Below are 15,657 nucleotides of genomic sequence, written 5' to 3' on the forward strand. Positions count from 1 at the left end.
GTACTGGTTTTTCAAGGAAGTGGACTCGAGAGTGGTTCCAATGAGCTTGAGGCTTTCATCACAGTCGAGCTTAAACAAATTAGTATAAACTAAAAGAACTTCTCTTTGGCAAATGAGCAGTCAACATCAGTAACTTCTGATAAGCAACTGACATTGACAGCAGCGGACTGCAATTCAAGTACTTTGTGCTATATCTATTAATAGGACTTCACTTCAAAAGGACATTCATATCAAGATTTTCATGATAAATTACTGGTTAGCATTGAACTGCAAGTCAAATACTTTGTCACAAATTTGTGCTGTAACTATAAATAGACCTTCAAAAGAATATCCATAGCAAAGTTTTCTGGCTACAGAACCGGTTAGCAGTGGTAGCAAGACAACAAGAAACTCAGACCAGAATTCAATTGTCTCATCAGAATAGATAAATGCCGTGAAATATTAAAAACAGCTATCTATAGCGTGTTATCTCATTCCTTTTTCCGTTAAGTAGCACAGCTGTAAGTGATCTTTGTTTACGTTGATTTCCCATAATGTATTACTTCGTACTGTTTTAGCTAAACTTTGATTGTGGTATATATTTTGGGTGGGGTTTTTAGTAAAGGTTTGACTGTATACGAATATTGCGATTCGGTCATGTTTCTGAAAAAGCATATAACTGTTTGTAAACACTATGCTACAGATAGGTTGAATACTGTCTGATTTCTTCACTCACTTTTAAGTGTTCTGTAGAGTCTGTAACCAAAGTAACATCTCCAATGCTCAGACTCTGTGTATTCTGCCATACACGTGTCTGGTACCCGTCCTCTCCACATTCTGTAAGAAATATAATCATGTTAAAATAACATTACATATCTTTCCTGATCTTCGCTTTTTGTGATCAAAGAACATTCCTAAAAAATGGTTGATATTTCCAAGTTAATCATCAAGGTGACGTGCATCAATGTGTAAATACTCTTTTTTGCTATATGTATAAGTCTGAAAATATTTAAGGACACCGCTAGAAATAAATTATTTAATCATAAGTATACAATTTCTAAAATGCACTAATTCATCATTCAATTTTGGCAGCTCCATTTAATATTTGAAGGGATGTTCAATGAAAATTTACTAACTGAATAGCGAACAATGCAGACCAAGGTAAGCCTGCACGGACGTGCATGCTGATCTTGGTCTGCACTGGCCGCAAAGGCAGAATCAACTGCCGGCAGCAGGCTGAAGGTTAATCTTAATGGAATCAGAGAACAGAACATAGATACACTGTGCTCCCATCTTGCACTACACTATTTTATCAATATCTATAAAAAATATATTTCATTTAGCTAAATATATTAACTGATTGTGTATCAAGGGATGCATTTTCATTTAAATATCATGTCTAATACAACGTAAACAGCTTAATGTTAAAAAACTTTCATTTCTGTGACACTGAATAATTTCAGTGTTTACATATACAGTACATGTGTAGATACATATCTCAGTGAGTAAACACGGAGAAGTATTTGCACACACATGTTTATGTTAACATAGAAACTGTGTAGCGGTTTCTCATATTTTTAAATGCAAATATGGCCATAATATATCTTGAAATGTAGATCTGTCCAAGTTTGTTAAATTATACACTTATTGGCATAATGCGTATCGATGTGCATAACAGTAAGAGTCAAGCATCTGGGACCCGTCTTATAAGATGGGTGAAGGCAACAGTCTACTTAATTTGATTTCCCTGTCTTATCTTACTATTTTTGTTATTTCTATCATTCAAGGATACTTTATATCACACTCTGTTCATTTTTTTGTTCATCCTAATTGTAAAAACAAGAAAAATGTAGCTTTAATCAGAGAACAAATTAGCATGTCCATTAAAAAGGGGGCATGTGCATACTGCTAACTCTGAACAAATACTTATCGGTAAAATCATTCGTTCAAAAAAATTTCTCATTTTCGTGAAAATTTTAAATCGTAACCCTTTCTTAAGTGATAAATATTCAAACTATTTTATCTGATTCCTATATAAAATACCACAGGGTCTTGTGTTTTAATTATCAGCACGAAATATTTCGTTTACAACATATTGACTGGTCAATTATTCATTTCCATTGATCTCATACTGGCTGAAGTAACAGGTGCGCTGTGCGAGTACTAATTAAAGTAACAAGTCCAAGTTTAACAATGGTCTTTCACATCAAAGCGGCCTTGCGCTTTACCATTACATTTATAGCTCACAGGTGGTCCAGTATATATCAACAATTATGTATTGTGTTTTTAAAACTATTACCGATATCAACGTTATTATTTAAACGTTTCGCCAGTTTACATCTAACTTGCATACATTCCTTTTCATATACCTCGTGAAATATTTTGATGTTATTGCCCACTTTTGTTATAAACATTGCAATCGAATTCATTATCGGTACATCAAAGAGAAAAAATCAAAATTATCAAAAGCTCAAATTAAGGCCACTTCGTTCGATTAATCTCAATACAGTTTCAGTCGTTCAAAATCCAGTCGAAATTAATAGGCCAATTTGTTAACGACGAATTCACAGAGTCTCTTAAATAAACAAGACGCATCATTTTGATGAACAATTAAACCAATAAATGGTAAAAAACAGGTAGATACATTACATAATGTCTAACATACAACCACAAAAACAGAAGATGCTAAGTAATTCAAATTCATCACTTTATCAGACTTACATCAAATGAATTTTAAAGTTGCACTATTGTTTTAGCAAACAAAAAAAAAATAACAAAAAAATGTCTAATTAAGACAAACGTGTTCAGTTAAAATTTCTTTGCCATACAGATTCAGTTCGACCATAACATAAGTAAATTTTTCAAATTAAGAGCTGAAATAATGTTGATTTAATTTATTTGAGATTTATACTAAAAGTCTCTTTTTATTTTCTGTTTTGTATATCATTGGCCCAAGACATGTCGATGTCAATTACATGCCAATTAATTGTTTTAAATTCCATATTTTTGATCAGGTGTTCCGTGATATAAATTGGTACAGTTTACTTTAATATTGAAGGTATATATTCATAGATATATCTTCAATATCCTGATAATTTTTCAGTAAAATGTAGATGTTACACAGAGATCGAGTTTATAAGACAGTTGATATACATGATGTGGCATATAGAGTAATAATTGACGTTTTGGAGACTTTCATATCCAGGGTTTGATCCAAACAACAATAATTAAAAAAAATGAGAATTCAATAGCATGGTACAAAGACAACATACTTCATAGAATCCTTTATAGATAATATTTTTTGTCGAGCCTGAGAACCAGTCAGTTTAGGCATAGACGGTATCGTCAATCTTTAAATTTCTATTATCATTTCTTTTTCTTCAGAATTTGTACTTTTGCTTAAACTAGACAAACTGTGCTACTGATAAAATTGTGCTCATTGCTTAGAATTAGTGTCTTGGGGATGTTGTCGATTTTGTCCATAAAAGTCTGTAATTAGAATATTTGAACGGGAAACATTGCCATGGAGAAAAGATAGTTCACTAATGTGTGTCTACAGTACAGGGTTTAGTCCTATTAATTCCTATATACTTGCTTGATTCCCCGTTTTATTCCATCCGTTGGTGCGCATGACAGTGCCTCCACACAGTCTTTATATCTGTATTGAGGATAGTCCAGGAACCAGCCTGAGTCTGCTATACCACGCACCTCAACTTCCGGTGCAAGTTCTGCCATCTGATTGGCTACTCGATCTAAATTTATAAGTACACCCGTACCACCCGCGCTGGAAGAAAATGCAAAACTTCATATTTCCTTTGCTGAAAAGCTTGCTTGTAAGGAAAATTAACTGGAAAATATTAATGAAAGTTGAGATGTAGAGGCAAATGTACAGGTCACACATACCGGGGTCTTGGTTCAAGCCGAAAGGGTTATGGCAACACCAACTTCTGGTACCGGTTTCATCAGAAAACCGACCCGGCGATTAACTAAAAAGCTTCTAGCTAATACAACAAACCTCGGCCAAAAATAATAAGTCCAATTTGGCCCGGACAATACAACAGGGTTTAACCCAAGAACAGTACCTAATTATTAACATTATATTAATAATGTGCTTTATACTTTACCTGCTGCCAGTGAGTATTAATTTCGTGGCGTGTTTTAACCCACGTGGAATGAGATCTTTGATCACTTCTTCTAATATAAGGGAACCCATGAAAGCAAATTCTGAAATAAGAGATTGTATGATGTTTAAAGTTTTTTGTATATTTTTTTTCCGAAAAAAAGAAAAATAGTAGTAATGGAATCACTCTATGGACAACGCAAAACAAAATCCTTGATTCAACGGTATTATAATGAACAACAAAATGTAAGTTTAGTATGAATTACGGAAAAAATGAGGGTAAAACTCACTATTTCCATTGGTTCCTTTAGAGCCACTCCACGTGTCACAATTTTATAAGGTTTATTTTGAGAACAATATTGATTACGTAATAAAATAATCATGGTAAAACTCACCATTGCCTTTGGTTTCTTTCGATGGTGAGCCACTCCGCGTGTCACAATTTATAAGAGTTATTTTTAGATCAATATTAATTACGTAATGAAATAATCATGGTATAACTCACCATTTCCATTGGTTCCTTTAGGTGCAGTGCCACTCCATGTGTCACTTGAACAGTATGGAATATATCTGATATAAAACAAGAACTATCGTTTATTATATCAAATAGCAGAAAAATGAGTCGCTTGCATGTGGAAATATGCATTTTCAAAATGAATTCTGTAACGATTTTTTTCATAAAGTTTTAAGTCTTGTACAGCAGATTCCATGCTACAGTTTCACCGAAACATAAATGCAAAATTTTTTCGTCAAGTTAATGTACTGGGATTTAATAGAAACGTTCTCATTCTTTGTCAGTACCATAAATGGTGCTTGAACTGTTCTTAAGATATTTTGATAATGTTATTTGTCAGTTTTATTTGGTACATGAGGTAAAAATGCAAACTTTGCTTTTTTACAAAGACCCTTTTTTTAAAATATTCTTTTATTTATAAATTTAAGTCTTCGGAAGGAGCGCAGTTTGTCGGTAATTCGATTTAAATGGGTCACTGTCTCCATGGATCCATGCAACTATTTTAGTAAGGGTGTTCTGCATAGCCAATCAGAAGTTGTTTATTTATACAATGTAGCTGATGTGATTTTTATTTATAAGGACTATACAAGGCGTATACTTAATTGTTTACTTACACAATGTTGGAATGAAAGTAATATGGGTTTTCTTCTGGGTTCCAGGATAATATTCCTGTAACTGAAAACAGAACTAGTGTCAATAAACTTATTTCTTGAAATGAAAACCAATAGTTTCATGTGTGTAAAGTAGCAAACCTTATTACTGGCATATTAGTGGCTAAACATGTCATGAAATGCAAAATATATTTAAGAAAAATACAAGAAAAATTAGTTTAGTTAGATTCGACAAAGAAATTACGTGACCCGAAGAATTCTTCGGGTTACATTATTCTATGCAGCGTACAACCGAGTCAAAGTGTTAAAATAAATTTGAACATGCTCTGTATCATTTCATTCTTATATGTCTTAGATCATATATTTTTGTACTATTTCTTGGTGACGATACGAAATGAAATTAACGATACGGTAGGTATGAAATTATGTCATCTAAATAAATAGTATTGAAACAGCCGCCAAGTTTTTTCGTTTTATGTTTGTGCAAAAGTATACTTATATTGTACTTGTGCGGCAATAAAATAAATGTTCAAAATATGCTCGTTTTTCTTTTGAGTGATATGCTATTAACGAAAAGCAAAATAATCAATATCTGTCCTTGTACGTAAATACGAAACAATGAATGTTTCGTTTTATTTCGGCAGTGTATCCGGCGTCTGGCCATTAAAATAAGATATACAGCAAAGTTAAAAGGCGACCATTCATTTTACATGTCTGTTCATTATTGTATGTTTTGATCATTAAATTTATTATTATCATTTCATGCATGTTCTTCTCATTGCAAAAAGGAAGAAGTAATTATATCGTATTTGCATCCGAATAACAAACGTTTGTTCATCAAAAATCTCAACAGCAAAATTATCGTCTGCTCCAATCACAGCAAAAGAAGTTTCCTGACGTATGGTTATAAATGAGACGGATTTCTTCTTTGAAGTCCATTTGGTTTAACTAATGTTCACTCACGGAAGCGCATTTTGTGTCAGCATTCATTCTAGAATCTGTCAGAGTTACAACCACTGTGGTAGTAAAGGTGTTAATTTAGCTATGTCGCTAATTAGATAGTTTCTTTGATCTCCGTTAGGTTTAAACGCGCCGATGATGTTCATTACAGGTATGGAGGGGTTGCAGTATTGTGGCTAAGCATTAAAGTCGACACCTCTGAGATATTCACCGTGTAACAAGTTTGTTATAAAAGAACACCGACAGTAGTATCGGCACGTTTGTCATCAAATAGCTCATTTTATGGTTGTAGGTCAGAAACGGTATTTTGTAGATCGCTTTCATGTGTTAATAATATAATTTTGCCATCTGGCACACATATCTTACAACGATTCCGTATGTGAGGAATGCAATATATCTTGTGTTTAATTCTCAGTGCACTTTCCGAATTGTCACTCCCTCTAAATGGTGTTCTTTCGCTTTTTTCTACTCTAGACTTTGCATACAGGAAACGTAACCAGTACATAAATGATGGGGATTAAATCTTACACATTCAAATTTCTTGAGTTACTGAGATAGAGCGTCGAAAATCATTCGTCAATTAATCTACCATCCAGAGGGTACCTAAATTTATTTAACTTTTTACCTAGATATTTTTTTTATTTGTTTCAGGCGTATGGATGACTCAAGCTGAAGCTTTTACGCTGTCCACTCGCCACAATGAAGACAAATTATTTTCAAAAAATAAGCCAATTTCTCTCGTACTCTTTCTTTATTTATATAAATAATTGTTTTCTTATGGGTTCAATACAGTTTGAGGCAATTTAATAGTATTCTGAAATATATCAATCAACGCTTATTAGAATGAAAATTATTTTTGATTAGTTTCGCAAGGGTTCAGTAAACTTTAAGAGCGTCATATTTAGGATTTATATCGGTTAATGTTAGATAGAAATTTGAAAAAGGAAGAAAAGAAACACACAGTACTGAATTACCCATAAAACTATTAATTGGGGCGTAATGGATTTACGTGTTAATTCTTTTAATAGAATTAATGGTACTTAACCCTTACCCTGTTAGCTTTTTTATAATGAACTTGTCCATCTTTCAATTTAGACAGTACCATTAACTGTTAAACGGGGTACTTACCAAAAAGGCGAACAGTGCAGACCATGATCAGACTGCATGGAAGTGCAGGCTTGGTCTGCACTGGTCGCAAAGGTAGAATCACTTGCCGTCAGCAGGCTAAGGGTTAATATGTCTGCTAGGGAGTTTTCAGTTCATAGGGATAAACTGTGAATACACTTTTAAGAAGAGAATGTGTTATTAATTATCAGACAGAGGACAAAACCTGGCATCTTCTAAATTAAATAGCTGAGAGTCGTTCAGACAAAACTTTTAACCTTTAGCCTGCTTGCGGCAAGTTATAGATCAGCAAGCAGGTCATGGTCTGCACTGTGCGCTATTCAGTCAGTAAATTTTCAGTGAACACCCCTTCGGATAATAAATGGTATTGCCTAAAGTGAATGATTGTCCAGTTCATTTTAGAAATACAGCAGTGTAAAGGTTATTTTATGCTTTTTCCACCTTGATCGTAAGTTAGTCAAGGGAAGCTTCTGTAATTTGAGCGTATTCTATATCTTTCATTACCTTCAAAACATCTAAAATGATTAACACGTTCCGTGGGAGTTGGAGGCTTAACTGGTGGCGTCTATAAATGAACTAACACCCACTTACCCTGTATTGTACAGATTTGTTTGAAATGAAAGTTAGTGTGGGTACGGTAGAGTTTGCGTACTCGTCAGCTAGATGACTTGGGCGTTAAGCGCAAAACTGACGCAATACAAGGATGTCACTGAGCACAAAATAATAGCTTTGAAAACCTCAAGAAAACAATGGTTTTGATAACACTAACTAGCTTTTACAATGATATCACTTAAAGAGGGCACTGCCATTAGTCATTTTCAGAAAGCATCCTTGGTAAGCAAAACCAAAAAGCAACTGTTCGAAATCTTACCGGTCTGTAATAGTTTAAAGATAGATACAGTTTAAAGATAGATACCTTTTGTCGAAATCAACGCGCTCAACTGTCTATTACTTATAAGCAATAAAAAGATGAGATGTTGAAACCCATCCAGTTAGTTAATTAAACTTGAAAGGATTCTTGTTAGTCTGCGAATGGTTTAATTATGCACTTGTTGTTCTTGAGTGTTTCAGGTGTAAAGGAACTTTTATCAGCTAATGTTTACTTCCTGTTACTCTGTTAATGATTACCGTAAACATTGTATAAACGTGCGACAATACGGTGTATTAATTTTTACTTTAGTCTCCCTATAAATTCTTGTTAATTGTTTTTGAAAGATAGTCAAGCAAGCTAATTGGTTCATCAATGCGGCACGTGTGTTCGGGTTAAGCTTCTTTTTCAACATTTTTTTCAGTCGTATAAACGATGGTGGTCTTTTTGTAGCTGTATAAGCACAATTTGCAACTTTGTAGTGCTGCCTCACTGGAATATCGCGCCGTAGACACGTGGCATGATACCCCACCCAGTCACACTGACACCAGGCTGACCAGTACTAGAACTATCCTATTAATACTGAGTGCCAAGCGAGGAAGCTAATATTACCATTTTTTACATCTTTGATATGACGCAGCCAGGGATCGAACCCACGACCCCTGCACTCTAAGCGGGCTCTCTACCACTAGGATGCCGAGACGTTGATCACGAAATAATAAGCAAGGGCACTCCACTCTGTAGAAGTCCGTCACTTAGTGACAACTTTGGCTGAATTTCAAAGACGCCTGATATTCGTTTTAAAAATTTTAACTTCGATTTAAAAAAAAAAACTAAAAAAAAATGACGAGTTTGATCCTAACGTTTCGCACCTTATACTTTTATCAGTCGTAGATTTAGTTCTTATAGTTTTTATGCCGCATTTAATATTTGTTTCAATACTGTCATATCCGACACAGCGTGAATTAAAATCATCGGCTTCCTACCCGCATGATTAATCTATCAAACAGATTTAATTTGTTTAAATTTCGTAAATTGATTCTTGATTGAAGACGGTATCATCATACCTACACATCAAGGGATTTCGCTTCTTAAGCGATAAAGGCCGTGGAATCGCAACAATTTGCGCAACATTTCAAAGCCGTCGAAATAAGCCAAAAATCTAATTGACAAAATTCCATATCGTGCTGCGGTAGTTGACTAACAATGGCTAGGCGGAGAAAGGATCAAAAGAATTAATTAGATCATATTGAATCAGATTGAAGTTAACATGATAAGCTTATATAGAACCTCCCCATGAGTGAATACTTCACAGGGATCCATAAGACTACTAAGCGGACGTTAAGCATGCTCATACTGAGAAAAGTCCGCGGTAATGGTTGTTCATATTATACGGCGCTCTATGGGGTACTTATCAAAAGGACAACCGATTCTCCACTCTATCAATTTGCCGTCAATATACATTTAAAACTAGAATGGAATGGGAAAGCTTATTTTACAACATTCTTTCGTAGTAAATCACAGATACTTGAACAAAAATATTATACTTTTCACATTTAATTCACGGTTTGTTTTAAAGCTCTACGAAGGTTAAATATTTATGGTCCAATATGGATATTGCATATTTAAAATACAAACAAATAAAAAAAGAGATTAAGAATTTCCTTAAACTTTGGTTCCATATCATAATATTTCATCCGAATAACAAATCATGTTAATTTTCTGGCCTCTTTAATATCACAATCCGTTTTTTGAATATGATATAACGATAGATTAAAACGTAAATTTGACCTGATTTTGATACATGCCAACAATACATGTTCACTATAAGTTATCACTGCTGTAGTCTGCATTTATCTTAATGTCATATTTGACAGTTTAAAAAAAAGCTATCACCTCACAAGTTTTTGTCCATGGCTTTGCAGCACTCGAACACTTAGAAAAACTAGATTTAACCAATGTGGGAGTAGAGGCTGTAAACAGATCCACTTTCATGTTAAAAAATCACTAAATGATCTGTCACTAAAGAGTTACTCTCTTCAATGCGATCTATTTAAAGTGTTGAAATTCAAGAAAGTAAAGTTAACAGTACAATAATATTAAGAGCTGATCAAATTATTGTAAAGTTTCATAGGGAGCAATACAGCAACACTAGTAACAGGATGACAAAGGTAAGAACCAAAATACTGCTGAAACGTCATTCCAGTAACTCGAGCTATGTTCTAGTTACCTCCCCTGATATGATCACGTGATGATATACGACGGAAAATGTAATGGCGGATACAGGGAAGTTTCAAGCTGGAAAAGTTTATCAATAATTCTAGGTATTTATACATAATAATCAGTTTTTAACGTTGTCTGAATGAGGTTTTACAGTATGTGAAGTATGCAGTTTGAAGGTACGAGCTGTTTACTAATTAACTGTCATACATCAAATTAAACTACAAAAAGAACATATTTTTCCCAAACACGACATTGAAAATATCTAAACAACCCATATGAAACAGTCGTGTGTGTGTTTGCATCATTGAAACGTGCAAAGCCATTATAAGTGTTCATTACAACTGTCAGTTATACCTCTTTATCTGTAAAAGCAACCACACAGTACGAAAGGTAGGTTGGTTTCTGAAACAACTTCCGGTACAGTCTTGTGGCGGATGGGAAACAAACTTTCAGACCATTTATATTTACGTACCCAGATCAGCGATTTCTATGAGATTTTTGACTAAAACACAAATTTTCATCTGATAAAAATTATTTATTTATATGCAGTGTAGAAGAAGTTACATCCTTTTTCAAATAAAAACTTGATAAAACGGTGATAGTGACAGTAGGTCAATAAACAAACATAAATTATACAAATGTTTTAAAATTGTCGGCATCCTAGAAACGTAGAGCGACATCACCAGTTTTTCCTTATGATCGTTACGTTCTTATTCCAAGATATTAATTGTAACTTTGAAATACTGTTGATGGTCAGTGTGAGGTCTTCTGCACAAGCCATCTTTGCCCTTGTTTTAATGGAATGTTAGATACCGTAGTATTCCTAACTTCTGACTTTTGGCAGTTAATACAAGTTCCTTTTACTATACGATTGTCGTGACAATCTTCTAGAGTTTTGGCAGTTAATACAGGTTCCTTTTACTATACGATTGACTTAACAGTTGCCAAACCTCCTTTTGAATACCTTGGAACTATCAGTACTGGTTAAATCAATTATGTCTATTCTTTCGTCTTTAAGAGAAAACAAACTGATAGTAACACAGACCGAGATTCTAGAAGTGCAAAGAGAGTATAAAAACACTTTCCACCTGATTTTGCTAGTGGGAGAATATAAGCACTATTTTTAAAATTTATTTCTAGTTTACATTATAGTACAGTCCAGTATTCACGCTTACTGTCTTTAATATCATACATTTATTAAATTTTGTTTATATATTTAAAAACAATTAACTTCCTTCTTTTAAAATGATTACGTTTATCAAATAAGACTGATAAATAATGTTTGTATTTCTTACATCTTCTGCTCTTCACATTTTAAATTATCAAATTACTCTGGGCTAATCTGCTCAGAGAGTTATGCGGGTCAGCTCAATTTGTCTTTAAACGATTTCATTTAGATCCGAGCTATTCATTGAAAATGTTCCGATTTTACAGTTGAAATTTTTATTGGGTTGGCCCCGTTTAAACTGCGTCTAAATCTGAAAGAAACAGACAGTTCGAAGAACACGTTCCCCTAGAGCAGTGACGTATAGACAAACAAATGAAGCAAAACAGTTGTGCATCTCCTTGGAACGGTCAGTGGAAAAAAAAACTCTGGACACTGAGGTGTTTAAGCTGGCTCTTTGGTCTCAATCCTTCCGGCATTCTACATTTACGACGTAGAGGGCAGTGTAAAAAACTATTCCTACCAGATGAATTCCAAAGCCCAATGCAGTGGTAAAAAAAAGCACAATATGTGATTTAAAACTACAAACATATTCATGTAAATATGTAAAAGAACTATTTACGCATGTAATTAATGTCTTTGTAGAATTCAGAAAACATTTTAAGGGTCCTACCAACTACTTTAAAACTATAGAACTTATCTGGTCTCATTTTAAGAGAGATTTCTCACTTGACATCTATTCGTAATGGTATAGCCCAGTCTGCATTAAAAGAAATGCTTTTATTCCTAAAAACGCCCTAGGCATTTTGAAAATGCTGAGATATGTGTACCGTTGAATTTGAATTAAAGAGACCTATATCCTGATGTAGTTGAAATTCCAGTTGTAAGCCCCTTAAGAGTTTTTTCTTGCACGTTGTTCTCTCTCCTGAAGTACACACCATTAGAATTTAGAATTCAGTCGACAGTACTGCGCAATTTAGTCATGTGAATGTTGTTTCCAATCCTAAGTTGAGCTTTGACTACTTTTCCTCACTATTAAAGTAAGCTATGCCAAAGAAACGAAATATGCGACTTCACACAGTCATGTATTGGTATAAAATAGCTTACTGATAAGATTTAGGTACAAAAAAATCCAGTAAATGAAGTAATTGGCTCTTTTACTATTTTATGTGGAAATAGGTAATTCTAGTAGTGGACAATGTTTTCATAAAACTGGAGATAGCTCAATATATGAAATAGTAGATACTGAATTAGTCAAAAATTATCAAAACTTTCACCTGTCATTTTTAATCATTTCAGTTATTTATACACAGTTTCTACATTTCTTTATTGTTAAGTGGACCATATATGACCAAGGTATCCTATTTTGAAACTTTGGCTTTCTTCTTCTTTAAATAGAAATAGATTATTAGTCAGGCGACGATTTCTCACGAACATGGCCTTGCTTTTCCATCATTCTACCAGACAAAATACAAAAACTGATATGTATGACTGTTCATATTGTATTTCAAGTTTGGAAGACTTGGTCTATTATGTATCCCATCGTTATGCAACTATTTTATTTATTTTATTTTTTATTTTGTTGGGTTTAACGTCGCACCGACACATTTATAGGTCATATGGGGACTTTCCAGCTTTGATGGTGGAGGAAGACCCAAGGTGCCCCTCCGTGCATTATTTCATCACGAGCGGGCACCTGGGTAGAACCACCGACCTTCCGTAAGCCAGCTGGATGGCTTCCTCACATGAAGTATGCAACTATTTACCCGAGGAAGGATATTTCGTAAAGTTATCTAATTTATGACAGAACCGTCAGACAAATTGACGCACAAAAGTAAGTAATATCTTCGTATTTCAAAAAAATACATGTAAAGTTTTCCCATCCTTGATATTTATGAATTTTACGATCCTGTCTGATATTCAAAGTAATCTATATGTTTCTTTGAATCTAATCGCAAAGGCAAGGAACCAAAAACAGAAATTGGACCTCTAGTAAAAATTGGTCTCTTTTGAAGAGAAATAAGAAATTGCACCTACAAGAATTTCCTAATTATGATATTCTCAGATATTTTTTGGATGCCTTTGATTCAACAGGTAGTCAATTTATATATCAAAGAAATATTATCTTTTAAGTATTTTTACATAACTTACCACACTTATTGGTGTTTCTTCTAAGTGAATACGTTCTGTGTGTGTGCTTGTGCCTTTTTTCCTTCTTTTTTTGTGCTAATTCTTTTTTTTATAACTGTCTATCGATAAATTGATTTGTCTAACATTCTACTAATAGATTTATGATTACCTTAGATCAAAGTATTTACAGACTGTTCACGAACGATGGCAAACATCTCAAACACCACTTGTTTTGATGTCCTTTGATGCTCTTTTTGAAGTAAAAATCAAGCCGACATGGATTATCAGATGTTGTATGGTTTATAGTTGAGAGCAATTAAACAATTTATGTGATTTTTTTCTCGTATGAAAAATAAATAAATGGGGATATGGTGTCTTACAGAAAAAAATAAGCAAAGATCCCTTCCGTATTGAAATTTTATTCATAAGATACATGCAAAGGGATACGCTTGGTCAAAATATCCTAAAAGGCTGTAGAAAATTCACACTTGCGTTAGGTGGTCACCTGTCTAAAGCGAACACTTTGCCCTCTGTCGTTGACTAGCGTTTAACACAGGTTGTGCTGTATGTAAATGAAGAAAGTTTCAATCAAGTATTCATTGTCCTAACCTTCAAAATATGATTGCATAAACAGTAAAAAAAATATACTCAGTTTTCTTTGATCTCTGTATTTCATGCAAAAGTTGTTTAAGATAAAAGCCTTAGATACAATTAAAATATTTTATTATTTTAGTTTTGATAGGTTTTATACAGTCATAACCATAAATGTGTCCATATTATCGCGTCATCTTTTTTCCCCTTGCAAACAGAATGTATCTTTATTAACGAAATCGACAGATGTACACCACATCAACTGCATGTATATATCACTGAAACTAAGTCTTAATTAAGTTGCATTATGCACGATATTAATAAGTCATTTTACAGATACTTATAGGATTTTTTTATTTAATTATAAAATATTAGACATATCGTTTACCCATACATTTTGGTCGCGTAATATCCATTACATTTTACGTTGTGATGTGACAATCATATGTATTATTTATTAATTCATTTATTTATCTATTCTTCTTCTATACTATACTTTTTATCTTAACTAAATATGTTATTGTAACATTTTTCGGTACAATCTATTGACTGTAAATAGTAAATTATTTCCATCATTTTTTATTGTATTTAATAGAGCTTTCTTGGCAAAATCCATTGTAATGTTCCCGTGATATGTTATCATATCGTACCGTACCACACCGTATCGCATCGTATCGTACCGTACCACACCGTATCGCATCGTATCGTACCGTACCAAGCCGGATCGCATCGCTCCGCACTATATCACATTAAACACAATCATACCATACACATCGTACATAAAAATAAAATACAACTACTACGTAATATCTATTTCTTTGAATAGTCGAGTCTTTGAAAATTGGTAAATAAGATAAGAACACAGAGATTTGACGTAAGAAAAGTATTCTTTTCTCGCGAATCCTTACCTTTTCTTTTCTTTGGCCAGCCTTTTGAACTCATAAATTTCTTCATATTGCTAGCCCATCTCATTTGACAACTGACATCATCAAAACAGTACCATCCCCCTGTAACAGAAGGTAATAATCATGTGCTAGAACAGTCTTGTCACATGTTCTCATGGGCTAGTTGCACAGGAAGAAGCTACATTTTAAAGCTATCCAATACCATTCTTTTACTAAGATATTATAACTGCAGATGTAGAAAATCCTCATGAAGTGTAGTTAACTTTATTAAATATACAAATTGTGTATGTAAAGCTGCGTTAATGCAGTAGCAGTTGCGTATTAAAAAACTTCCAGTTTTTAGTGACAGTACACATTTAGACTGCATTTAGCTATACATGTATTAAGTAGGTACTATTTTCAACTTAATGCAAAGTACTGTTAATGTCAAATAAAAGTGTTTAAACAGTATTTTTTCACATTTTCA

At 33.6% G+C, this 15,657-nt stretch overlaps 2 protein-coding genes across 2 annotated transcripts in view; both read right to left on the reverse strand.

The window, feature by feature from the left end:
• LOC123551545 (BLOC-1-related complex subunit 5-like) overlaps positions 1-15,657 on the reverse strand; it is a 256,821-nt gene that overhangs the window by 142,064 nt on the left and 99,100 nt on the right. The window lies entirely within an intron of this gene.
• The window catches only part of LOC123551542 (palmitoleoyl-protein carboxylesterase notum1-like), a 36,291-nt gene that overhangs the window by 7,700 nt on the left and 12,934 nt on the right, over positions 1-15,657 (reverse strand). Inside the window, exons 3-8 of the mRNA XM_045340552.2 lie at positions 15,195-15,293; positions 5,228-5,288; positions 4,605-4,669; positions 4,104-4,203; positions 3,575-3,763; positions 716-816 (exon numbers count right to left, since the gene is read on the reverse strand). Coding sequence (XP_045196487.1) covers positions 716-816; positions 3,575-3,763; positions 4,104-4,203; positions 4,605-4,669; positions 5,228-5,288; positions 15,195-15,293 — 615 coding nt within the window. The remainder of the gene's footprint in view (positions 1-715; positions 817-3,574; positions 3,764-4,103; positions 4,204-4,604; positions 4,670-5,227; positions 5,289-15,194; positions 15,294-15,657) is intronic.

The sequence above is a fragment of the Mercenaria mercenaria genome, chromosome 4 (genome assembly GCF_021730395.1).
Source record: "Mercenaria mercenaria strain notata chromosome 4, MADL_Memer_1, whole genome shotgun sequence".
In the NCBI taxonomy this organism is placed as follows: Eukaryota; Metazoa; Mollusca; class Bivalvia; order Venerida; family Veneridae; genus Mercenaria; species Mercenaria mercenaria.